This window comes from Hyperoodon ampullatus (assembly GCF_949752795.1).
Source record: "Hyperoodon ampullatus genome assembly, chromosome: 2".
Taxonomy (NCBI): Eukaryota; Metazoa; Chordata; class Mammalia; order Artiodactyla; family Ziphiidae; genus Hyperoodon; species Hyperoodon ampullatus.
The window spans coordinates 13,637,454-13,660,880 of NC_136915.1; the positions used below are offsets into that span (position 1 = coordinate 13,637,454).

Genomic DNA, 23,427 nt, shown 5'->3' on the forward strand with positions numbered 1-23,427 from the left:
GTCTGTTCATATTTTCTATTTCTTCCTGGTTCAGTCTCAGCAGGTTCGGTGACCTTGTTTCTGAAATGCAAAAACTATAGGGGGTGATTTGTTATCTAATGTAAGTGCTGGCACAAGGGGATGTAACTTGCAGAGCTAGGCGTGATTGGTGCTGAATGTAAATTACAGTGTCAGGGAGTGAGGTTAGCTTTGTCAAGTTACTACAAATTAGTGACAGTTAAAGTAAAACAAGGAGTGATTAACTCTTTCAGGCCAGGTTATGTTTCTTCTCTAGCCTGTTCACTGTTCCCTTTATTCTCCTTGTTCTCAGGCGAGGGAAAACTTCATTTCTGTATTTGCTGCAACAAGGGTGGGGCTGGAGATGACTCTCAGCTTGGTGGCTCACTGGGCCTGTCCTGCCATACTGCTTAACACAGGCCTGGGGGGCTGACCTGGCCTGGCCCCGTTGCTAGCGTGGGTGAGAGTAGTTGCCCTTGCCATTGGCTTCCATGGAACCCAATGTAGGTGGGCACGTGAATACCGTGCCTGGGCTTTTGCAGGCCAAGCACTGGGCTGGGCTCTCGTGCTGTTGGTTCTCCCTGGGCACTGTCGCTCCTCTGTTGGTCCTGCTTGTCCTCAGCGGCCTCCTCCCTCCTCCCTTCCAAACAGCTGGAGGAGGCTGAGGGGCCCCCTGGGACCAGCGGGTACCTAAGGGTGTTAGGGGGTTCCAGGCTAGCGAGGCAGTCAGAGCTGGCAGGCATCCTGCCTCTGCCCCCAGGGTCTGATGATGAAGGGGCTGCAAGCTGCCTGTGGGTAGGGGAAGGGCGGTGACCGCAGAGGCTTCCCATGAGGCGAGGGAGAGGAGGGAGCCCAAGGCTAGGCTGGGCTGAGAGGGCGTTAATAAATCACACCTTATATTAGAACACATGTGCGCACCTCTGACAATCCTGAGTGCTGTGTATGTGGGGAGTGGGGCGGGGTGAGTTCATCTGTGTCACCTTCGGGGTGTTTTAGGTGGCCTGTGTGTGTTATGTGCGTGCATGTCTCTAAGCTCAGATATGCATACGTGTATTGATGCCTGTGAATGTATTCACGTGTGCTCATGCTGTTAATTCATTAACACTGCTACTGCCACTGTTCTAAAATACAATGGGGAACAAAATCGAGGCTTTCCTGAGCTCACTTAGGGTGGGCGTGGGGAGACAGGGGCATGAATCCAATAATTATCCACCACAGGGGGTTGGGTGTCTTGGAGGAGAGGCTCACGGTGTACCCAGGGCCTTTAGGGTTTACCCCAGGTGCATCTTTGTGTTTTGCATGCACACGTTTGTGGGCCCACCTGCATGTGTCCATGCACACCCAGTCTGTGTATCCGTGCTTGCCCAGTCTGTGTGTCCATGCACGGCTGCATTACCTGTGCACACGTGCATTGCATCTTGGGATTGCCCACATGTGCCTGCAAGGCATTGTGGGTCCAGGTCCAGCCTGGCACCCCCTGCAGAGGCCTGTGACTGCCTTCCCGGGGGGCCCAGGACTCTCACCCAGGGCCCTTCCCTGCAGCTGGAGCAGGCTGTGCGGCTGGAGTCTGGGGAGCTGGAAACACAGGAGCCCAGGGGGCTGGCACGGCAGAGCGTGGAGCTGCGGAGGCAGCTGCAGGAGGAGCAGGCCTCCTACCGGCGCAAGCTGCAGGCCTACCAGGAGGGCCAGCAGCGGCAGGCCCAGCTCGTGCAGCGGCTGCAGGCCAAGGTCAGGGCCACCCACTCCTGCTCCTGCCCACCCTTGTGCTCACTTGGCCCGGCCCCCATGCCCCCTGGGGCTGACTGGCCACTCTCCACGCATCCCCAGATCCTCCAGTACAAGAAGAAGACCTCGGAGCAGGAGCAGCAGCTGCTGGAGAGAGCCGCGGAGCTGGAGCAGCAGCGGCTGAGGGTGGGTGCCGGGCTGGGGCAGGGCAGACGCTTCCCTCCACGTGCCTGGCCTGATACCCCCGCTTCTCCCACCCAGGACACAGAGCACAGCCATGACCTAGAGAGCGCCCTCATCCGGCTGGAGGAGGAACAGCAGAGGTGGGACACAGCGGGGATAGCACGTGGCTGGCAGGGCTGTCCTCTCCGGCCACGCACCCACTGGTCCCTTTTCCGCCACCCAGAAGCGCCAGCCTGACCCAGGCGAACGCTATGCTCCGAGAGCAGCTGGACCAGGCGAACTCGGCCAACCAGGCTCTGTGTGAGGACATACGCAAGGTGACCAGTGACTGGACACGCAGCCGCCAGGAGCTGGAGCAGCGGGAGGCAGCGTGGAGGCGCGAGGGAGAGGTGGGCACCGGGGAGCTGACCCGAGGGGAACGGCCTATGGGGGAGGGGGGGAGGGGAGGGGGAGGGAGGGCCCTGCTGGTCAGGTGAGCCCTTTAGTAGAGGTACATGGTTGTCATAATAATAGCCTTGATTAGCACATACCACGTGCCAGTGCCAGGCGGGCGATTTCTCCTCTGTTCCTCATAGTGACCATATGTGGAAAGTGCCATCATCCTCCTTCTAAAGAGAGGTTGAATAGCTGCCCAGTCATGCAGCTGGCTGGCTGGGATGCAAACCTACGTCCCCGGCGCTTTCTGCCCTTCCTCACTGCTGCTTGCAGCCCGTGAAGGCTTTGAAATCCAGCTCCCCGAGCCAGCGGGAGGCTTGAGCTGGTGACCGTACAGCTCCAGCCCAGCCCTGTATGCGGGCCCAGAGCCGGCCCACTGGGAGACCCACCCCCCTGGCCACGGTGCCTCCAGGGTAGTCAGAGCTGGGGCAGGAAGTGGGCCGGCCCCCGCTGCAGCCCCTCACTCAGCCCCTCTGCCCTCCAGTCTTTCAACGCCTACTTCAGCCAGGAGCACAGCCGCCTGCTTCTCCTGTGGAGGCAGGCTGTGGGGGCCCGACGGCTGCTCAGCGAGGTGAAGATGTCCACCGAGAGGTGAGGAGGCCTGGCCGGTGGAGGGGCGGCTCAGGGAGACGCTGCGGCCGCCGGGAGACAACCCTGCTTTGCACACTGAATTCAACTCAACTCAGTTGAACTTCGGTCCGACCCAAAACACCTACTGTGTGCCGGGCCCTACGGAGAGGCAGAGGCAACTAGTAATAATTAACTCTTACCAAAATCATGGTGGTCACTTAGCATTTCCTTAATGTACTTGCTAAATTGGCTATTTATGACCAAATAACTAAGGCTAAATGCTAACTACTATTTGGTATTTACTAAATTTACTGTTTCCTAGTCATTACCAGTAAATAGTAAATGTTTACTAGGTGTTTGCTCTGAGCTAGTCTCTTTGTACATTTTATTTCATCTCATATCCACAGTGTCCCTGTGAGGTAGGAACTGGAATGATCCCCATTTTACAGATGAGGACACTGAGGCTCAGAGAGGTAGACTGACCTTCCCAAGGTCACACAGCAGTAAGTAAGTGGCTGAATCAGGATTTGCAGTTCCTGCTTTTAAAGTAACTTTTTTTTTTTTTTTTTTTTTTGCGGTACGGGGGCCTCTCACTGTTGTGGCCTCTCCCGTTGCGGAGCACAGGCTCCGGACGCGCAGGCTCAGTGGCCACGGCTCACGGGCCCAGCCGCTCCACGGCATGTGGGATCTTCCCGGACCAGGGCACGAACCCGCGTCCCCTGCATCGGCAGGCGGACTCTCAACCACTGCGCCACCAGGGAAGCCTGCAGTTCCTGCTTTTAATCAACTGTGATATTCAGCTTCTGCTACCAAGGACCTCGCAACCTCTAGAGAATTCCCTGGAGGTCCAGTGGTTAGGACTCCACACTTTCACTGCCAAGGGCCGGGGTTCAATCCCTGGTCGGGGAGCTAAGATCCCACAAGCCGTGTGGCCTGGCCAAAAATTAAATTAAATTAAATTAAATTATTTAAAAAAGGAACTTGCAACCTCCAGACTGAGGAAGTGAGTGGTCAGTGACGTGAAAGTGGAACAGAAAGGATGTCCTGGATGCTCAGAAAACTGGGAGGGGTGGGGACGTCAGAAAAATGCTTCACTGAGGAGGTGGAATTTGCTCTGACTCCAAGGGATGGGTGGGGTTTTAACTGGCAGAGCTGAGGGCACCCCAGGCCGAGGGAACAGCAGGAGCAAAGGCTTGGAGGTGCGAGAAAATGGCAGCCAGTGGGGTTGAAGCAAAAGGCAAGTGAAAGGAGGTCAGGTTGGAAAAGAGCCCCAAAGGCCTCCTGCCGCAGGGGACTTGGTCCTGCTTGATCTTTGGGCTGGTGAGGCTGCAGCGGGGAGAGCCTAGAGGCAGGCAGACCAATTTGTTTCCTTTTGTGCCTTAAGCATTTGTTTGAGCCATGATCTTTTGTTGAGATCATCTACTATTCTCTCAGTATCCAAATTTCCAGTTGACTCACCAGTGTCACCGATGGTGTTTCTTCACTTTTTGTCTTTAAAATTGTTTGAATCAGGATCCATAGATGTTCACAAAGTGTGATTGGTTGATTTGTCTTCTAAGTCTCTTTTATTTGTTCAGGAAACCGGGACAGTTGTCCTTAGAGATTCCCACAGTCTGGATTCTGTGGTGTCCTTTAACACCTTTGTCCCCTGTAAATTGGATGTTGGATTTACGGCTTGATCAAATTCAGTTTCGGGTTGTTGTGTTTTGCTTTGTTTTGTTTTGACAAGACTTCTTCATAAGCGCCATGTGTACTGTGCCATCAGGAGCCTCTGTCTGTTCGTTAGCAGCCCTTGACGCTCAATGCCAAGGTCCAGACATTCGTCAGAGGTTGCAAAATCGTGATTGTCTCATTCTATCACTTCTTCATGTATTAACTGGAATTCTTCTATAATAAGGCACTTCCTCTTCTTACCGTTAGGTACCCAGTGGTACAGTTCATTCAGGAAAGGGGAGGATTTAACCTATTTGATATATTTAAAATACCTAATTTTTAATTAGCATTTAAAATGTTAACATCTTGCTTTTGAATAACTCACACATGCACAAGGTTCAAATTTCAAAAGGGTGTATGGTGAAAACTCTTCCTGCCACCTCTGACCCAGACACTCAGGCTCATTTGATACAAGTTAATACAGCAGATTATACATTTCCCCCCCAGCCCCCACTTTTCTTTTATACACTCTTGGGAGAATTTCATCTTTCCAGTTCTTTTTTTTTTTTCCGGGCACACGGCGCAGCTTGTGGGAGTTCCCCAACCAGGGACTGAACCCACGCTCCCTGCATTGGGAGCGCAGAGTCCTAACCACTGAACCACCAGGGAGTTCCCTTTTTGCAGTTCTCGAAGATGCTTTGTTCACCCAATAGTTATAGCTGGGAAGTGGTTCCACATCAGGCTCTAAAGAGCTTCCCCATTCGTTTTTCTTGGCTCCAGAGTATTCCACTGAAGGGATGTATCATGATTTTTTTAATAGCAGCTCCCTGCTGAGTTACCTGGTGGCCTAGTGGTTAGGATTCCAGGCTTTCACTGCCGAGGCCTGCGTTCAATTCCTGATCTGGGAGCTGAGATCCTGCAAGCCACGCGGTGGCCAAAAGAAAAAAGAAAAGGCAATACCAGCTCCCTTTCAATAGATATTTAGGTTGCCACCAGTATTTCTTACATGAGCAAGGTTGCAGTGGATCCCCTTATACACAGGTCATTTTCCTTGCGTTGCGGCATATCTGTAGGATAAATTCTGAGCGATAGAGTCAGTGGGTCATAGAACCTATCCATTTATAATTTTCAGAGTTCTTCTAATCGCCCTCTGTGTGGTTACACTCGCCCTCCCACCAGGAGTGTAGGGAGAGCCTGTTTCCCCGCAGCCTCACCTACACTGTGCATTATGTGACTTTTTGTCCCCAGTCTGTTAGCGACAAATGGCATCCCACTGCAGTTTTTTTTTTTTTTTTTTTTTTGCGTTACGTGGGCCTCTCACTGTTGTGGCCTCTCTTGTTGCGGAGCACAGGCTCCGGATGCGCAGGCTCAGCAGCCATGGCTCACGGGCCTAGCCGCTCTGCGGCATGTGGGATCTTCCCGCACCGGGACACGAACCTGTGTCCCCTGCATCAGCAGGCGGACTCTCAACCACTGCGCCACCAGGGAAGCCCCCCCACTGTAGTTTTAATTTACACTTGGGAGTCCTCCCCTCCATCCCATCCCCATCCTGTGTTCTCTACACCAGGGACCTGCTGCAGCTGGGAGGGGAGCTGGCCCGGACCTCACGAGCCGTCCAGGAGGCGAGCCTGGGGCTGAGCGCAGGCCTGCGGCTGGCCGAGAGCCGGGCCGAGGCGGCCCTGGAAAAGCAGGCCCTGCTGCAGGCCCAGGTGGAGGAGCAGCTGCGGGACAAGGTGCTCCAGGAGAAGGACCTGGCCCAGCTGCAGGTGCAGAGCAACCTGGACAAGGCCAACCTCAGTGCCAGGTGGGCGCCCGGAGGCGCCACGCGAGGCAGACCTCCCCACAGAGTGTACGCCCGGACATACGGGGAGGAGGGGCCGTCTGTTCACAGGGCACTTCCCCTGTGTGGGTTCAGCCAGTCTCCCCAGGCACCCCGTTTGGCAGAGGGGGAGACGGAGGTTCAGAGGGCTCTTGCCCAGGGCACATCACGAGCAGTTCAGCCTCTGCTCCTGAGACCTGGACAAGTCCCAGAGTGTTTTTCTGTGAGATGAAGTGGGTGGCCACCTCATTCTCACTTAGAGATGAGAAAGGAGAGTGACTTCAGGTCACACGGCAAAAGGGAGGCGAATCCTAGGGTCCCTGCCTCAGGTTTGGGGAAGCATGAAGGACACGGAGCTGGCGGAGGAGAAGCTGGGTGGGTCTCCCATTCACCTGTGTTGCTCCCCTACCTCCAGAGTGACTGAGCTGGCCCTGACAGTCGAGCGCCTTCAGAACCAGAATCTGGAAAAGGATCGGCTCAACAAGGCCCTCACTGAGAAGCTTGAGGCCCTGGTGAGATGCAGGGCGGGGCGGGGGGACCGACCAGATCCATGGACACAGGCTGAGGGCTGGGTTGCTTGGGCCAACCCCAAGCATCCCACTCAGACTCAGTTTCACCCCTCATTAATTGAACACCTAGTGTGTGCCAGCTTTAGTGGTAAGCACATTCACCTCCTTTATCCCATTTCATCCTCTCAGCAGTTCTGTAGCATGATCCCCATTATACAGATGAGGAACCTGAGGCCCAAGGGGAAATACTTGTCCAGGGTCTCAGAGCCATTAAGCTGGGGAGTCAGAACTTGAACTCATGCCTGTGCCCTGCTAGCCCAGGGCTCTTTCTTTTGGAACTCAGCTGCCTCCCCACCAGAGGGACCCCTCTCAAGGGTACTGCCTGGGTTGGTCATCCTTCTTTGTGGGGTCTGGCCTGGGTTCTACGTCCAGCTCTCCTCCAATAGGCTGTGTGACTTGGGGCAGGACACCACACCTCTCTGGGCCTGGTCTGTTCAGTGAGGGCACTGGGGCCACTGTGGGGTCTTCCGAGCTGCTGGCCCCTGGGCATGGCCTTCGAGGCCAACTGATTGGTGGTAGTCCCGGGAGGGAGACGAAGGTGGGGTTTCTGACTAGGGCAGAGACCCTGACTGCTCTTTGCCTGTCTGCCCAACACCACTCTAGGAATCCCTGCGGCTCCAGGAGCAGGCGGCCCTGGAGACGGAGGATGGAGAGGGGCTGCAGCAGACCCTGAGGGACCTGGCACAGGTTCGGGAGCCGGGAGAAACCAGAAGGGGTGGGAGCCCTGGGCAGGGCAAGGCCAGGCAGTCCTGGGCCACCACGTCCCCTGATGGCCTTCAGCTGAACTGCAAGTGGTTGGGGGCCCTGGAAACCTAGGCTGCTGTTTAACACCCCTGCTAGCTCCGCCCCAAATCTGCCCCCCTGCCCCCCACCCCGGGGGAGTTCCTCGTTGGAGAGGAGGCACTGCATGTTCCCTGCCCATCTGTGAGAAACGCTGAATCATGTCTTCCCAGTAAATGGGAGGCCTTACCTGGTGGGCTGAGGGCTGTGAGCTAGCGGAGGTGAGAAAGTGCTGCAGAGTTAGGGATGAAGCTAGACATGAGGACCCTGGTGGCCCCACTGCCTCCCGAGGCTTCTTTGCCCAATTGACACCGCAGCTCCTCTCCTCCTTCTGCCTCCCTAACCCCGCCTCAGGCCGTCCTGTCAGACATGGAGAGCGGCGTCCAGTTAAGTGGCTCTGAGCGTACAGCGGCCGCATCGGACGGCAGCCTGCGGGGGCTCTCGGGGGCCCGGACCCCGTCCCCACCGAGGCGCTCCTCGCCCGGCCGTGGCCGTTCCCCCCGCCGAGGCCCATCCCCTGCCTGCTCGGACTCCTCCACACTAGCCCTCATTCACTCCGCTCTGCACAAGCGTCAGCTGCAGGTCCAGGTAGGAAGGGGCCTGAGTGTCCTGGGACGGAGCTCGAGTCCAGCGGGGAGGGGCTTGGGCAACCTTGGTCGGAGCCAGGGTCTTAGGGGAGGAGCCTGAGCATTCAGGCTAGAGTCAGAGGCTTGAGAAACGGCAACTGAGTCAGGACCCGTGGAGGTGGCTGAGAGCACTGGAGGAATCTGAGTCTAGAGTGGGAGGGGCTTGAGCAGCTGGGGGCGGAGCCCGGGGTGGAGTAAGAGTCCTGGTATAGGAAGGGAGATGGGGTTCCCACACAGAGTCAGAGAGCCTTGGTGTGTGTTTGGGGCAGGGGTGGGGGCGGCGTCAGAAGTGGGGGAGGGGAAGGAGTGTGCTTGGTGGTATGTCTGGTGTCCTGGGGACTTAGGTTGCCCGGGACCCCAGGGAGATGGAGGCTCAGAGCCCTTGCAGAGGTCTCAGAAGGGTGGTGAGGGCATGATGCGGGGGAGTGGAAACTGAGTCTGGGGGTGTAGCTCTCCTGCCCGGCCGCAGCGCAGGCTGGTGTGCAGGCTGGTGTGCATCGTGGGGAGAGCGGGGAGGGAGCTTCACAGGGCTCCCCTACACTCAGTGATTCCCATGCCACAGGACATGCGGGGGCGCTATGAAGCCAGCCAGGACCTCCTGGGCACCCTGCGGAAGCAGCTTAGTGACAGCGAGGGTGAGCGCCGTGCCCTTGAGGAGCAGCTGCAGTGTCTTCGGGATAAGACCGACGGGGCCGCCCAGGCCCAGGAGGATGCGCAGCGCGAGGCCCAGCGCCTGCGCAGTGCCGTCGACCTCCTGAACAGGTGCCGGGAGGTCAGAGGCGGGGAGCCCAGAGAATAAGTCAGTGTCTGGGCCTGACGCCAGCCAGAGCCTGTGAACATGCGGATTTGCACTAATATGGTCATAACTAGCCGCATGTGTCTGTTCAAATGTAAATTAAGTAAACATTTACAAATGTAAATGTTTGCATTAGCCACATTTCAAGTGCTAACAAGTAGGACATATGACTGTAAAACACTTCCATCATCTCCAAGAGCCATATTGACACTGTTATTCTCGACTCTGTCTCTCGGAGATTTTGGAGACAAGAAATTATCCACTCTTAGCTGCCTGGTTGTTTTTATTTTTTGGGTGCTTGTTTTTTGGTTTTTCTCTTTGTAAATGTAACCACGTAATAAAAAGTTTGAAAAATGGAGGGGAAATAAAAAGATGGGACCTCCTCACAGCTTCCCCTGCTCATCCTAACCCCTGTTAATGCACTGGCTTTGCTTCCGGTTGTGTTTCCTGGCAGTCACTTTGCAAACCTTTCCAGTATACCTACTATGTGCTAGGCTTATTGCCAAGTGCTTCCTGTGTATTATCTCAATTAGTCTTCCCATCAAACTCATGCAGTTCACAACTGTTACTGTCCCGAGGTTGAGAGACTTGTCCAAGGTCACACAGCGACGTGGCTGGGGTAGGAATTGGGATTCAGGTCCATCTGACAGCAAAACCAGTGCTTCCCATGCCTTGGAAGGAAAGGGGCTTTTTATGTAGTTGCATTCCCAGCGAACACCTCATTTTGCATTCTACTATTTTTCTTTATTTCATGTCAAAATTTTTTTTAAACTTGGATAGAGTTTGACCCCCACCCTTTTTTTGGATAATTTTATTTATTTATTTATTTATTTTTGGCTGCGTTGGGTCTTTGTTGTGGTACATGGGCTTCTCATTGCGGTGGCTTGTTGCGGAGCATGGGCTCTAGGTGCGCAGGCTTCAGTAGTTGTGGCACACGGGCTTAGTTGCTCCGAGGCACGTGGGATCTTCCTGGACCAGAGCTCGAACCCGTGTCCCCTGCATTGGCAGGTGGATTCTTAACCACTGCACCACCAGGGAAGCCCATGTCGAATATTTTTTCCCACCTACTGCCAGCCTTCGTATCTAATATATCAGTATTTACAGGTTGCCACTTTGAGCGCACGGGGGCGGCAGTGGAGGATATGATAGCCATCAGCCCTAAGCCTGAGCTAGAAACCCCTGCCTTGGAAGGAGCCTCCTCCCTCCCCTGCCCTGGCTACCATGTGCTGCTGGCCTGGGCAGCAGGCAGCTGTGGGATCTGGACAGACCCAGCTCTGTTGGGCCTCCCAGAATTGAGGGGCATAGGGTGCTGTAGGGGGCATTTCCTGGCCATGTGGACTAGCAGAGCTGGCAGCGAAATTGCCCACATGTCTCAGGAACCTAGCCTGGCATCTTCACTTGGTGGGGTAGTTGGAGATAATGCCAGTGCCTCCATCCATTCCACTGGGCCTCCAAGTGGGCTGGTTGGGGGAGAAGGAAAGCTGAGTGCCCTATGCCGGGAAGAGTCAGCTCCAGGGAGACGTGGATGAAATGAGTGGGCCATGCTTAGGGGTAGGAAGGCTTTCTAGAGGCCGGAGCCTTGGAGGATGGGAGGATGTGGCTCCTGGCTAGGACAGCAGCACATCCGTCTTCCCCGGTGGGAGTGGCCTCTGCATCCCCTTCAGCTCCCCCTCCCCTTGTCCTGCAGGGAGAAGGACAGCCTAGCCCACAGCCTGCAGGTGGCCCAGCAGCAGGCTGAGGAGCTACGGCAGGAGCGGGAGAAGCTGCACGCGGCCCAGGAGGAGCTGCGGCGCCAGCGGGACCAGCTGGAGGAAGAGCGGGAGGACACCTCACAGGACAGCGCATGGACGCGCAGGGAGCTTGAGCGCAGGTGAGTAGCTTCTGGCTCCTTGCCAGGGCCGCTTGGATGGGCCATGGGGCTCCCGACTGTCCCTGGGGGCTAGGGAGTACTGACTGTGTCTTGGGCCTTCTACTGTCTCGAGGATCCTCATGGCACCCCTCTGCTATAGGGTCTTCTAACCAGACCCATTTCAGGAAACTGAGATTCAGGGAGGTTTAGTCATTTACCTGAGATCAGAGAACTGGTAGGAGGTAGAGTGTGGATGATGATAACAACAACTGGACTTCCCTGGCAGTCCAGTGGTTAAGGCTCCGCGCTTCCTCTGCAGGGGGCGTGGGTTCGATCCCTGGTTGGGGAGCTAAGATCCCACATGCCTCGCAGCACAGCCAAAAAACAAAAAAAACGAATATAACAGTAGTTATATTAACTATATAGCATTAGTATTATTGTTAATTAAGTTAATTAACAATAATATTAATATAACATTAATATTTTTTAAATTTAAATTTATAATAATAACATCAGTACTTATATTACTAAGTACCAGGCACCATTTTAAGCACTTAGATTCTCTTATTTAACCTTCATGATAACTCTGTGATGTAGGAGCTATTATTATCTCCATTTGGATGAGATGGATGGTGAAACTGAGGCACAGAGAGGTTATGTAACTTGCCCAAGGTCACACAGCTAGTTAGTGGAAGAGCCAGGATTTGAACCCAGTCATTGGGGCTTCAGAGTTAACCTCTTAACCACTTCACTTTTAGTTCTCTGAGGCATTAGTAACAGTGATGTTTAGTACATTGTGGCAGTGGATATTATCCTTGTTTCCAAAGGCCCTTGGAGAGATATGTCAGTTACAATAAGGACACATATCCTTTTTTTTTTTTTTTTTTAATTTTATTTATTTTTGGCTGCGTTGGGTCTTCGTTGCTGTGCACGGGCTTTCTCTAGTTGTGTCGAGCGGGGGCTACTCTTCGTTGCGGTGCATGGGCTTCTCATTGTGGTGGCTTCTCTTGTTGCGGAGCATGGGCTCTAGGCGCGCGGGCTTCAGTAGTTGCAGCACACGGGCTCAGTAGTTGCGGCATGCGGGCCCTAGAGCACGCAGGCTTCAGTAGTTGCGATGCATGGGCTCAGTAGTTGTGGCTCGCGGGCTTAGTTGCTCTGTGACATGAGGGATCTTCCCGGACCAGGGGTCAAACTCGTGTCCCCTGCGTGGGCAGGCGGATTCTTAACCACTGTGCCACCAGGGAAGTCCCAGGACACATATCCTTTTCACAACGTCCCGAGGCGAGCGTTACCCCATTTTGCAGATGTGAAAACTGAGGCCCAACAGTGGGCTTGGCTGTCCTTGTGGATGAGGCTCCTGCCTTGGGCCTGGCCCCTGGCTGCTCCAGCATGTCTGGCCATGGAGACTCAGGGCAGGGGAGTGACATGGGGCACCCCCCACCCTCTGTCCCACAGCCATAGGCAACTAGAGCAGCTGGAAGTGAAGCGCTCAGGGCTGGCGAAGGAGCTGGTGGAGGTGAGGGAGGCACTGAGCTGTACCACGCTGCAGCGGGACGTGCTGCAGGCTGAGAAGGCCGAGGTGGCCGAGGCGCTGACCAAGGTGGGTCCCCGTTTGCCACACCACCACAAACCCACCTCTACCCTAGGCCCCAGGCCTTCTCACTCTGGCCACAGACTGACCCCTATTTCAGGCTCACCTCTGACTCTGGCCACACACTGACGTCTGATCCCAGCCATAAGTGAACTGACCTTTAGGACTGGTCATATCCCTGCTTTTCCAGATGCTTCTGGGGCAGGGCCTGTAGCTCAGGTCATCCAGTCCCATCTCTGGACACAGGTCCTGGGGTCTGTGAGGGTTGGGGGCACAGTTCTTGGTCGGTGCCTGCCCTGCTGTCTGTGGTCTGGGCCCTGAGCAAGGCCACCCTAGACCCCACTCTAGGGTACCCTCTGACCTCTGGCCGCGCCCCACAGTGGGAGCCAGCTTCATTGGTCCTTGCACGGCTCTGGGTGCGCAGCAGTGTGGGCAGCAGGGCGTCTGCAGGGATTTTGTTTCTGCCTCATGTTCTCATGTTCTATCTCCCTCCTTGTGTCCCCTGCCCTGTCTCTGGGGGCCCTGTCTCTCCGTGCCTCTTCTCGCCACCTCCCCACCTCCTGCCTCTCCCATCTCTCTGCCTTTCTCCCCATCTCTCTGCCTTTCTCCCCATCTCTCTGCCTTTCTCCCCATCTCTCTTTATCTTTCCATGTCTCTGCACGTCTTTTCCCATCTCTCTCCATCTCTCCCCGCCTGACCATCTCTGGCCACCCTGGTCCCGACCCTGCAGGCTGAGGCTGGCCGCGTGGAGCTTGAGCTCTCCATGACCAAGCTGCGGGCCGAGGAGGCCTCTCTGCGGGACTCCTTATCCAAGCTGAGTGCCCTGAACGTGAGTCTTGCCCAGGACAAGCTGGGTCTGAACCGCCTTGTCGCCCAGGTACGTTGTGTGCCAGCAGGCCCTCCTGCCTCGCCCACCTGTCCTCCCTGCTCAGAGACCCTGCTGAGGCATCCCCAGGCCCAGCCTAGGCCCACACCCCGACATCTCCCTGTACACCTCTGTCCCTCTGTCTTGTTGTTCTTTCTCTGACTCCTTCTGTCTGTCTGTCTTCTCTCTCATGGTCTGAGAGGAAAGAAGCTCCATGGGCCCTTCCTTCTCCTCCTCCCCAGTGTCCACACACCCTAGGGCACTGCCCCTTACCCCCGGGAGCCTCCCACGGGCTGGCTGTGATAGGTGGGTGGAGAAGGCATCCTTGGTCCCGGGTGGGACCTCTTCGGACCATGAGGGCCTGGGCTGATCCGGTCACTCGCCTCCGCCTGGCCCCCACAGCTCGAAGAGGAAAAGGCAGCCCTGCTGGGCCGGCAGTGGCAGGCAGAGCGGGAGGCTGCCTCCGCGCAGGAGGGGCAGGAGCTGCTGGAGCAGCTGCGGCTGGAGCACGAGGTGGAGCGGCAGGGCCTGCAGGGCTCCCTGCGTGCAGCAGAGCAGGCCCGGGGGGCGCTAGAACGCCAGCTCCCGGAGTTGCACCAGGAGCGCTGCCGACTGCAGGAGCGGCTGGCCCAGGTGGGTGTACGTGGGGTCTGGAGAGCAAGTGGGGAAGGGGTTCTAGGCTCCCGGCCTTTTGCATCTGTCCTGGGGGACGTCACAGGCTCGGGAGCCTGCTTCCCGGCTGAAATCCAGTCCCACCTCTGCCAGCTGGGGGCCTTGAGCAAGCTACCCGACCTCCCCATGCCTCAGTGGCCCCACCTGTAACATGGGGCTAATAGTTCTTATCACAAAGCGTTGTTCTGAAGAGTATACCGGGTAAGCGCTTACAGAAATCAACCACCACTCAGTAAAGATTAATGCTATGATAATTGGTAGAGAATTTTAGAATTGGAATCTTAGACTTGTTGGGAAATCATAGCTGGAAGGGACCTTAGGGTGTCTGTCCTGGAGGGCCTGGCTTCCTGGGAGGGGCCTCTAGGGAACAGACCACGTGGTGCAGGGAGCCAGGCTCTAGGTTCCCTTTCTGAGGCCTGCAGAGCAGCTCTCCTTTACTTTCTTTTATACATTCAGCTTCTCTGGACATTTTGGGGTGCAGGAAGTGTTTGGTTGCCACCCAAACTAAGTGATGACCCTTATGTCTGCATGTGCATGCACTGCAGGTCCAGAGAAGGCTGTGATTTGTCCAGGTTCACACAGCACATCAGGATACAACCGGGGCTTGAACCTGGTCTCCTGCCTGCCAGGGCCGGGTTGGGCCCATGGTCGGGGTGCTGCACGATAAGCAGGCTGGGGGATTCCGGGGCTGGTGCTCACAGTGCCGGGGTGGGGCCAGCTCTCCCGGCAGCTGAGCGGGCGGGAGCACGAGCTGGAGCAGGCCCGGCGGGAGATACAGCGGCAGACGGAGGCGTCGGAGCGGGTGGCCCGGGAGAAGGAGGCGCTGGCCAAGGAGCGGGCCGGCCTGGCGGTGCAGCTGGCAGCAGCCGAGCGTGAGGGCCGGACCCTGTCGGAGGAGGCCACACGCCTGCGGTGAGGCCTTGAGCTCTGCCCAGCCCGCCCTGGGGGGTCTGACGGAGCCACCCCGTGGCCAGCCACGTCCAGCATGGGCCCTCAGGGGCCAGGTCACCAGCTCATCTCAGCCGGGGCTTAGGCTTCCCCAGGGAGCGGGAGCGTGGCTGGGCAGGTGGGCTGGCACCTGGCCCATGGCTGGCCACGCCCTGGGATTCACAGTGTCCTGGGTCCCGGGAGGCTGGGTCCCGGGGCCTTAGGGATCGTGCGTGCTGCAGCTTGGAGAAGGAAGCCCTGGAGAGCAGCCTGTTTGAGGTGCAGCGGCAGCTGGCGCAGCTCGAGGCCCGGCGGGAGCAGCTGGAAGCGGATGGGCAGGCCCTACTGCTGGCCAAGGAGACCCTGACCGGTAGGGGGGCCAGGGGTGAGGGGTGGGGAACCCCGGGCTCCAGCCCGGAGCTGGAGCTGTAACCTGTCGAGTTCTGGGGTCTCACCGAAGCTGGGATCACTGGCTTTGGGGTGTGGCTGACCTGGCTTCCAATCCAGCCGCTGTCCCAGGCCAGCCGCTTCCCTCTCTGGGCCACGGGTTCCTCATCTGACAGTTAGAGGTGATGAGGCTTTGCCAGGATGAGGTGAGAAAAGCATGGCCTTGGCACAGTGCCTGGCTCCGCTGCCAACGGTGGCTGCTGTCTATCGTCATCAGGGCGCTTAGAGAGTTCTGTGTCTCCGCGGAGCCATCATCAGCTGCTTTTCTGATGACTCTCATTCCCGCCCAGTCTCTGAACTCACAGGTTTTTCTTGCTCAACCAACATTTACTAAGCACCTGCTTGGGCCGCGAAAATTAAGTTTTTCATCCACGTCCACGTGAGCCAGACAGAACCAGGAAGGGAAATGCTAACAGTCTCTGGTGGACTTCCAACCCCGAGGATAGTTTTTATTTATTTATTTATTTATTTATTTATTTATTTATTTATTTATTTTATTTATTTATTTTTTTGTGTGCTACGCGGGCCTCTCACTGTTGTAGCCTCTCCCATTGTGGAGCACAGGCTTCGGATGTGCAGGCTCAGCGGCCATGGCTCACGGGCCCAGCCGCTCCGCGGCATGTAGGATCCTCCCGGACCGGGGCACAAACCCGTGTCCCCTGCATCGGCAGGCGGACTCTCAACCACTATGCCACCAGGGAAGCCCCCGAGGATAGTTTTTAGATTGTCCCCTGTGGGGTGCACCCTTCCCCGGTCACTTTCATTAGGGCTAACAGTCTAGCAAGTATGCTTATGGCAGTCAGTCATTAAAGGTGATGCCTCATGGAAAGCTGTACAGCCTTGGGAGGTTACCTGTCTCCTCTGAGCCTCCATTTCCTCATCTGTAAATTGGGGATAAGCCATGTGGGTGTGATGTGAAGCTGTGTTGTGCTCAGCCAGGTGCCTGCCCGTGGTAAGCACTCAGTCAGTGATGGGGGTTCTCATGTTTTTGCTGTCCTCTCCATTTGGGGGGCCCTCCTCATCAGTCACTTCATCCTTTAGATGCCATTCCAGGTAGGGAGGGAGGGGGACAGGGCCACTGGGCCCATGCAGTTGACGGGGAAATAGAGGCCCAGAGAGGGCAAGAACGTTCTCCAAGGGAACTCGGCTAGATACCAGTGGGCCCTCTTCCCTCTGGGATTTTGCCCACATAGCTCACCTGGCCTGAGTCTGTTGGCCCACTGGGAGGGTCTGACCCAAGCTTGTTTCTCCCTTCCATCCCTTCTGTGCAGGAGAGTTGGCGGGCTTGCGGCAGCAGATAACAACTACAGAGGAGAAGGTCGCTCTGGACAAGGAACTGATGGCCCAGAAGTTGGTGCAGGCTGAGCGGGAGGCCCAGGCCTCTCTGCGGGAGCAGCGGGCAGCCCACAAGGAGGACTTACAGCGACTCCAGCGAGAGAAGGTTCGGGCAGCTGGGTTGGGGCCGGCGGTGGGGTGGGGGAGGGCTCTGTCTCCTCTGTGACCTCAGGCGAGCCATCCTTCTCACTCTGCATCAGTGAAGTGGAACTTCATCTCTGTTTCAGAGGCTCTGGGGGCAGCTGGGAGGATCCATCGGGGATCACTCCTTATCAAACATGCAGATTCCCAGGCCCCAATCTGGTCCAGCCCTGGTGATCCTGATGCAGGGGGTCCACAACCATATTTGGAAAATGCTGATCTAATGTAGAGTCGGAAGGCACTTTAATTTGCTAAGAAGTGCAGTTTGCATATGAAAGATCACTCAGGACCAGAGCACATAGAAAGGCGAGGGGCCAGATCACCAAAAGACAGAACAGAAGTACCTAAGAACACTGGCTCTGGAGTTACATTGCCTGGGTTTCAACCTGATCTTGGCCAAATGCTGGTTATGTTACCTAAGGTCTCTGTGCCTTCATTTCCCCATTAAAAAAAAAAAAAAATATATATATATATATATATTTATTTATTTGGCTGCACCAGGTTTTAGCTGCGGCATGCGGGATCTTCATTGCCACATGCGGGATCTTTTTTTTTTTTTTAGTTGCAGCATGCGGAATCTTTAGTTGCGGCATGTGGGATCTAGTTCCCTGACCAGGGATCAAACCCGGGCCCCCTGCATTGGGAGCACGGAGTCTTAGCCACTGGACCACCAGGGAAGTCCCCTATTTCCTCATCTTAACAATGGGGATAATGATAGTATAATTTATGAGGATGAGGTGAGATGATCCTTACAAAGAGCTTAACACAGAGACTGGCACTTTGTAAATGCTCCATAATTGCTGGTTGTCATTATTATTATTGTACTGAGATGCTCTCCAGAGTGGGCCTCTGGACAGGGGACCTGAGTCACTCATCTTGGACTGGGCTGCCTCTGACAGAGGTTCAGGCTGTGGCCCCGACACCAGGGGGCGCCATTCACCTTGTACGTAGTCTTCTTGGATTTGTGGCTAGAATCACACTTCTCCAGCAGGTGGCGACAGAGCATTTGAAGTAGAGACTTTTCACACAGCTGTTAGGGACTAGTGCTGGGGCCAGGCACCTCCCTCAGACCCCAAGTGGGCTCTGCCTGTGGGTTGTACCCACCCAGTCCCCAGGGAGCCAAACTCCTGTGCCTTCCCTCATTCTCCCTGCACCAGCAGACTCAGCCTCTTTCTTTTTTTTTTTTTTTTTTGCGGTACGCGGGCCTCTCACTGTTGTGGCCTCTCCCGCTGCGGAGCACAGGCTCCGGACGCGCAGGTTCAGCGGCCATGGCTCACGGGCCCAGCCACTCCGTGGCATGTGGGATCCTCCCACACCGGGGCACGAACCCGTGTCCCCTGCATCGGCAGGTGGACTCTTAACCACTGCGCCACCAGGGAAGCCCGACTCAGCCTCTTAATGTCATCATACCTGTACTCTTCTCTGCAGCTGTTCCGCCCCCCACCCCCAGACCCATGCCTTCTTATTGCTCACAGCCGACCCAACCCCCAGTCCTGGTCCCTCTTCCACAAGCTCTGAACAACCCGCTATTCTAAAATTCAGATTGCTCCTTGTCACTCTGGCTTGAGGCTCTGCCGTCCCAACTGTCCTGAAAATCAGGTCACCCCTCCCTAAAGCCCACTGGTCTGGTCTGGCCTGGCTGCTGCCTGTGGCTTTGGCCCCGTCCTTCACCGTGTCCCCCTTGTAGTCCAAGCCCCAGTGACCTTAAATATCACAGGTTCCCTGTTCGTCACGTTTCCTCTTTCCTCCAAGTCGTCTCCAGGGCTGTACTCGGACCTGGGTTCTTTTCCTTTTCTCTCTACCTGACCGACGGCTGCTTGTTTCCTCCAGGAAACATTCTCTGACCCCTTACCCTCCTCCCCCCGCCCACCCAGAGGCCAGGCCGTTGTTGCTCCTGGCGTGTCCCCATCACGGCCCTCATTATCACCCGCCCCACCTTGTAGTTCCCTGATCACCTGCCCCACGGCCCTTGCTCGGGGCTGTCTGGGCCCAGCCTCGTGGGTCACACGCACATGGGCCTGGCCCCCAGGAGGCGGCATGGCGGGAGCTGGAGGCAGAGCGGGCCCAGCTGCAGAGTCAGCTGCAGCGGGAACGGGAAGAACTGCTGGCCCGGCTGGAGGCCGAGAAGGAAGAACTGAGCGAGGAGATCACCGCCCTGCAGCAGGAGCGTGACGAGGGCCTCCTCCTGGCCGAGAGCGAGAAGCAGCAGGTTTGTGAGCCCTGCCGTGGCCTCCTCGGCTGCCTGAGGGGCCCCTGTGCTGGGGCTGGTCCCCGCTCAGCCACCCAGCAGCTAGGGGCTAGGAGTCCTTTTCTGGGCCTTGGTTTCCTCACCTTCAGGATGGGGGAGTTCAAGGGGTGTTTGTGAAGCATCGCTGAGACCCCTGTCCAGCGAGCGGGCCCGGCACGTGGTGGGAGCTTACTGAGTGGCAGCCACAGTCATGACACCGTGAGCATTGTTCCAGAAAAGCTGACCCACGTTCTCCCATCCCTCCTCCCACCCCAGGCTGGGCATGGCGTCCCCATGACCGCCTCTGAGCAGTCCCCGCGAAGCCCACATGCAGCAGCTGACCCTCCTCAGAAAGAACTAACTCCTGACTTTCCCATAATGTAATGGAGACAGGGCAGACTGCGTCCATCTCCTCTCCTCACCTGCTGCGTCACCCTGGGCAAGTCACTTTACCTCTTTGAGCCTCAATAGCCTCATCTGTAAAATGGGAATAATGAAAGGCCCTGCTTCAGGATGTGAGATGTCCAAGTTGTGTCTGTGTCCAGGTCATTGTTACTGCTGTTGTACCCTTTCCTGGGGCTGCCGAGGGGGTGAGCCTGCACCTCTGCCCTGGCTCCACCTGTGGTGGCCCAGTCAGGTCCCCGAGCCCCCAGTGGGCACATTTCCGAGGCCAATGTGGGGGAAAGGCCCAAGCATGCCCCCCAAGACCACCCAACACCCCGAGCCCTTTGCTCCCTGCCTCTGCCCAGGCCCTGTCCCTGAAGGAGTCCGAGAAGACGGCGCTGTCGGAGAAGTTGATGGGGATGCAGCACAGCCTGGCCGCCATATCCCTGGAGATGGAGCGACAGAAGCGCGATGCTCAGAGCCGGCAGCAGCAGGACCGGGTAGGCCAGGCGGGGGCGGGCGGGCCTCCATCTGAGCCGGGGTTGGGGTTGGGGGGGACACAGCCCTGCCCGAGGGGGAGACGTGGCTCTGCCCTGGGGGTAGCATCCAGGCTGTCGGTGGAGCTTCACCCTTCCTTGGGAGTCCCCATTGGAGGGAGGTGGCACGGCTCTGCCCTGTGAATCCCCTAGTCTGAGGGAGAGACTGGCTACGTGCATAGCAGTTGCCAGGCGTCAGTAGAGGGCCCTTGACGCAGGCCAGCATGAGGGGCCGTGTCTAGAGCTGCAAATGGACAGTTCAGTTGGCGCAGCTGGGATCAGTGGTGGTGGGGGTTGGGAGTGCGGGGGAGGAGGACACTGCAGTGCCAAGTCTCAGGAGCCCGTGTGTCCTAGAGCACCGTGAATGCCCTGACGTCCGAGCTGCGGGACCTGCGGGCCCAGCTTGAGGAGGCTGCCGCGGCCCATGCGCAGGAGGTGAAGAGGCTGCAGGAACAGGCCCGAGACCTGGGCCGGCAGCGGGAGTCCTGCCTGCGTGAGGTGAGCTGCCTGCCCATCCACCCACCTGCTTCCTCCTAGGCAGTGCAGCCTTTACGCCGCTGGGAACCTAGAAGCGTGCGTTCGAGGACAAAGGAATGTGTGAAAGGAAGCAGGCGGCAGGCGTTAGGCGTTTATTAAGTACCTGCTGGGTACATGTGGGACTTGGGCTCTCACAGAGAGGCTGGGCTGGGCGTCCCTGCCCTCTTGAGGTTGATCCACAGGATGATCTTTTTATTTATTTTATTTTATTTATTTATTTTTTGGCTGTATTGGGTCTTCGTTGCTGTGCGCGGGCTTTCTCTAGTTGCGGCGAGCGGGGGCTGCTCTTTGTTGCGGTGCACGGGCTTCTCATTGCAGTGGCTTCTCTTGTTGCAGAGCACGGGCTCTAGGTGCGCGGACTTCAGTACTTGCAGCATGCAGGCTCAGTAGTTGTGGCTTGTGGGCTCTAGAGCACACGCTCTGTAGTTGTGGCGCACGGGCTCAGTTGCTGCACGGCATGTGGGATCTTCCCGGCCCAGGGCTCGAACCCGTGTCCCCTGAACTGGCAGGTGGATTCTTAACCACTGCGCTACCAGGGAAGTCCCACAGGATGATCTTGATTGATGTTTATTTCAGGCCAGAGCACCGCTGACTCCAATATGCTTTGCCCCAAATCATAACTCACACCTGCAGTCTGAGCCGCTGCAGAGGGATAGGGCAGGTGCCCCGTGGCTAGGGAGATGGGGATGGGCTCCTTTCCACCCAGCTTGAGTGGGACCCGACCCCTGTATGTGGACCTCCGCTGTCCTCACAGGCAGAAGAGCTTCGGACCCAGCTGCGCCTGGTGGAGGATGCCCGTGACGGGCTGCGGCGGGAGCTACTGGAGGCCCAGCGCAAGGCGCGTGAGAGCCAGGACGGCCGTGAGGCCCAGCGCCAGGAGGCGGGCGAGCTGCGGCGCAGCCTGAGCGAGGGGGCCAAGGAGCTCGAGGCCCTGCGGCGGTCCAACGAGGAGCTGCGGGTGGCCGTGAAGAAGGCAGAGAGCGAGCGGATCAGGTGGGGTGACACGGGGGCCCAGCCCCCAGCCCTTCCCCGAGCCTCGTCCTTCATTCGCACTGAATCTCATCCCAGGAACTAACTTCACCCCCCAAGGTTCTGGGGAAATCGCACAGATGGGGAGTCTCTGCCCTCGAACCAAGCCCGGACTTGGTTTGTTTTAGGTGACTGTCCTACCTGAAGGAAGGGGAATGGTGGTTGCAGGCAGGGTTGGGTCCAGACTCTGACCTCACCCACTGGCATCACCCTGGAGACTAGCATGTGTCGCTGGTCCACCCCTCTCAGCTGAGGGCCTGATCCCCAGCCCTGGAAGACTCAGCTCAGGAGAGGGCCACTTTGCAGGCAGCACTTGGGGCACCTCTAGGCCAAGAGCCTGCCAGACCCACCCTGGGAATCAGGGGAAGGGACCTTTGTGTAGGGGCACTCACCTACTCTTCCAGGACCTGGGGCTACCTCTGACCTCTGCCCTCTGCCCCCTCCAGCCTGAAGCTTGCCAACGAGGACAAGGAGCAGAAGCTAGTGCTCCTGGAGGAGGCTCGGGCGGCTGTGGGCAAGGAGGCTGGCGAGCTGCGGGCTGGACTGCAGGAGGTGGAGCGCTCACGGCTGGAGGCTCGGAGGGAGCTGCAGGAGCTCCGGCGGCAGGTAACCCCTGGGCCACAGCACCCCCTTTTGGGAGCCGAGGTCCCTCATAGGTAAAACCAGGGCCTTGAACTATAACAAGGCTTGTTACCTAACCTTGGTATTAATGGATGGGCTTTAAGGAATCCTAGACTCCGAAACCGTGTGTTTGTGTGTGCGTGTGTGGGTACATTTGTATTCACACTCGCTCACATTTCTCCAAAGACTGGGTCTGGGGCTCTTATCCAATTCTCAAAGGAATCTGTGAACAACAAGAGGTGCAGATCCCGTGAACTAGGTCAGGAGCTGGCAACCTTTTTTTGTAAAGCGCCCAGTAGTAAATATTTCCAGCTTTATGGGCCTTACGGTCTCTGTTGCAGCCACTCAACTCTGCCATCATAGGGAGGAAGCAGGTCTGGACGGTACCTACATGAGTGGAGTGTGTTCTATTAAAACTTTGCTTATGGACATTGAAATTTGAATTTTATATACTTTTTTATGATTAAAAAAAAATTATTTAGGCTGCATTGGGTCTTCTTTGCTGCCTGCGGGCTCTCTCTAGTTGCAGCGAGCGGGGGCTACTCTTCGTTGCGGTGCACAGGCTTCTCTTGTTGCGGAGCACGGGCTCTAGGTGCGCGGGCTTCAGTAGTTGTGGCACGTGGGCTCAGTAGTTGTGGCTCGCGGGCTCTAGAGCACAGGCTCAGTAGTTGTGGCGCACGGGTCTAGTTGCTCCGTGGCATATGGGATCTTCCTGGACCAGGGCTTGAACCTGTGTCCCCTGCATTGGCAGGTGGATTCTTAACCACTGTGCCACCAGGGAAGTCCCCTGAATTTTATATACTTTTCATGTGTCAGAAATATTGTTCTTCTTTTGCTTGTCTTTCAACCATGTAAAAATGAGCCATTTTCAACAACTTAAAAATGTACAAACCATCCTTAACTCAAGCCCTTACAGAAGCAGATGACCGGTGGAAATTGGCGTGCAGAATTTTGGCCTGCAGTTTGCAGAGCCCTGAACTAGATGATTCCAAGCCCATCAATAACAGCAAGCATTTAACAAGTGCCTGCTGTATACTGGGCACTGCCCTGGACACTGAGGGCTCAGGCTTTCCCGCTCTAGAAGACCGGCAGAACAGGAAACAGCCCCCTTTG

The 23,427-nt window shown here is 56.6% G+C and overlaps 1 protein-coding gene across 2 annotated transcripts in view; it reads left to right on the top strand.

Annotated features, from left to right (window-relative positions):
• CROCC (ciliary rootlet coiled-coil, rootletin) overlaps positions 1-23,427 on the top strand; it is a gene marked incomplete at its 5' end in the record, with an annotated part of 47,318 nt that overhangs the window by 8,572 nt on the left and 15,319 nt on the right. Inside the window, 22 exons of one of the 2 annotated variants that reach the window (XM_079697978.1) lie at positions 1,540-1,725; positions 1,825-1,908; positions 1,984-2,045; positions 2,129-2,294; positions 2,825-2,931; positions 6,131-6,367; positions 6,798-6,894; positions 7,555-7,638; positions 8,086-8,319; positions 8,920-9,119; positions 10,841-11,023; positions 12,458-12,602; positions 13,324-13,470; positions 13,861-14,091; positions 14,849-15,042; positions 15,300-15,427; positions 16,776-16,945; positions 19,010-19,189; positions 19,957-20,091; positions 20,482-20,625; positions 21,419-21,657; positions 22,140-22,299. In XM_079697978.1, coding sequence (XP_079554104.1) covers positions 1,540-1,725; positions 1,825-1,908; positions 1,984-2,045; positions 2,129-2,294; positions 2,825-2,931; positions 6,131-6,367; positions 6,798-6,894; positions 7,555-7,638; positions 8,086-8,319; positions 8,920-9,119; positions 10,841-11,023; positions 12,458-12,602; positions 13,324-13,470; positions 13,861-14,091; positions 14,849-15,042; positions 15,300-15,427; positions 16,776-16,945; positions 19,010-19,189; positions 19,957-20,091; positions 20,482-20,625; positions 21,419-21,657; positions 22,140-22,299 — 3,513 coding nt within the window. The remainder of the gene's footprint in view (positions 1-1,539; positions 1,726-1,824; positions 1,909-1,983; positions 2,046-2,128; positions 2,295-2,824; positions 2,932-6,130; positions 6,368-6,797; positions 6,895-7,554; positions 7,639-8,085; positions 8,320-8,919; positions 9,120-10,840; positions 11,024-12,457; positions 12,603-13,323; positions 13,471-13,860; positions 14,092-14,848; positions 15,043-15,299; positions 15,428-16,775; positions 16,946-19,009; positions 19,190-19,956; positions 20,092-20,481; positions 20,626-21,418; positions 21,658-22,139; positions 22,300-23,427) is intronic. The other variant, XM_079697979.1, reaches the window with a different exon arrangement.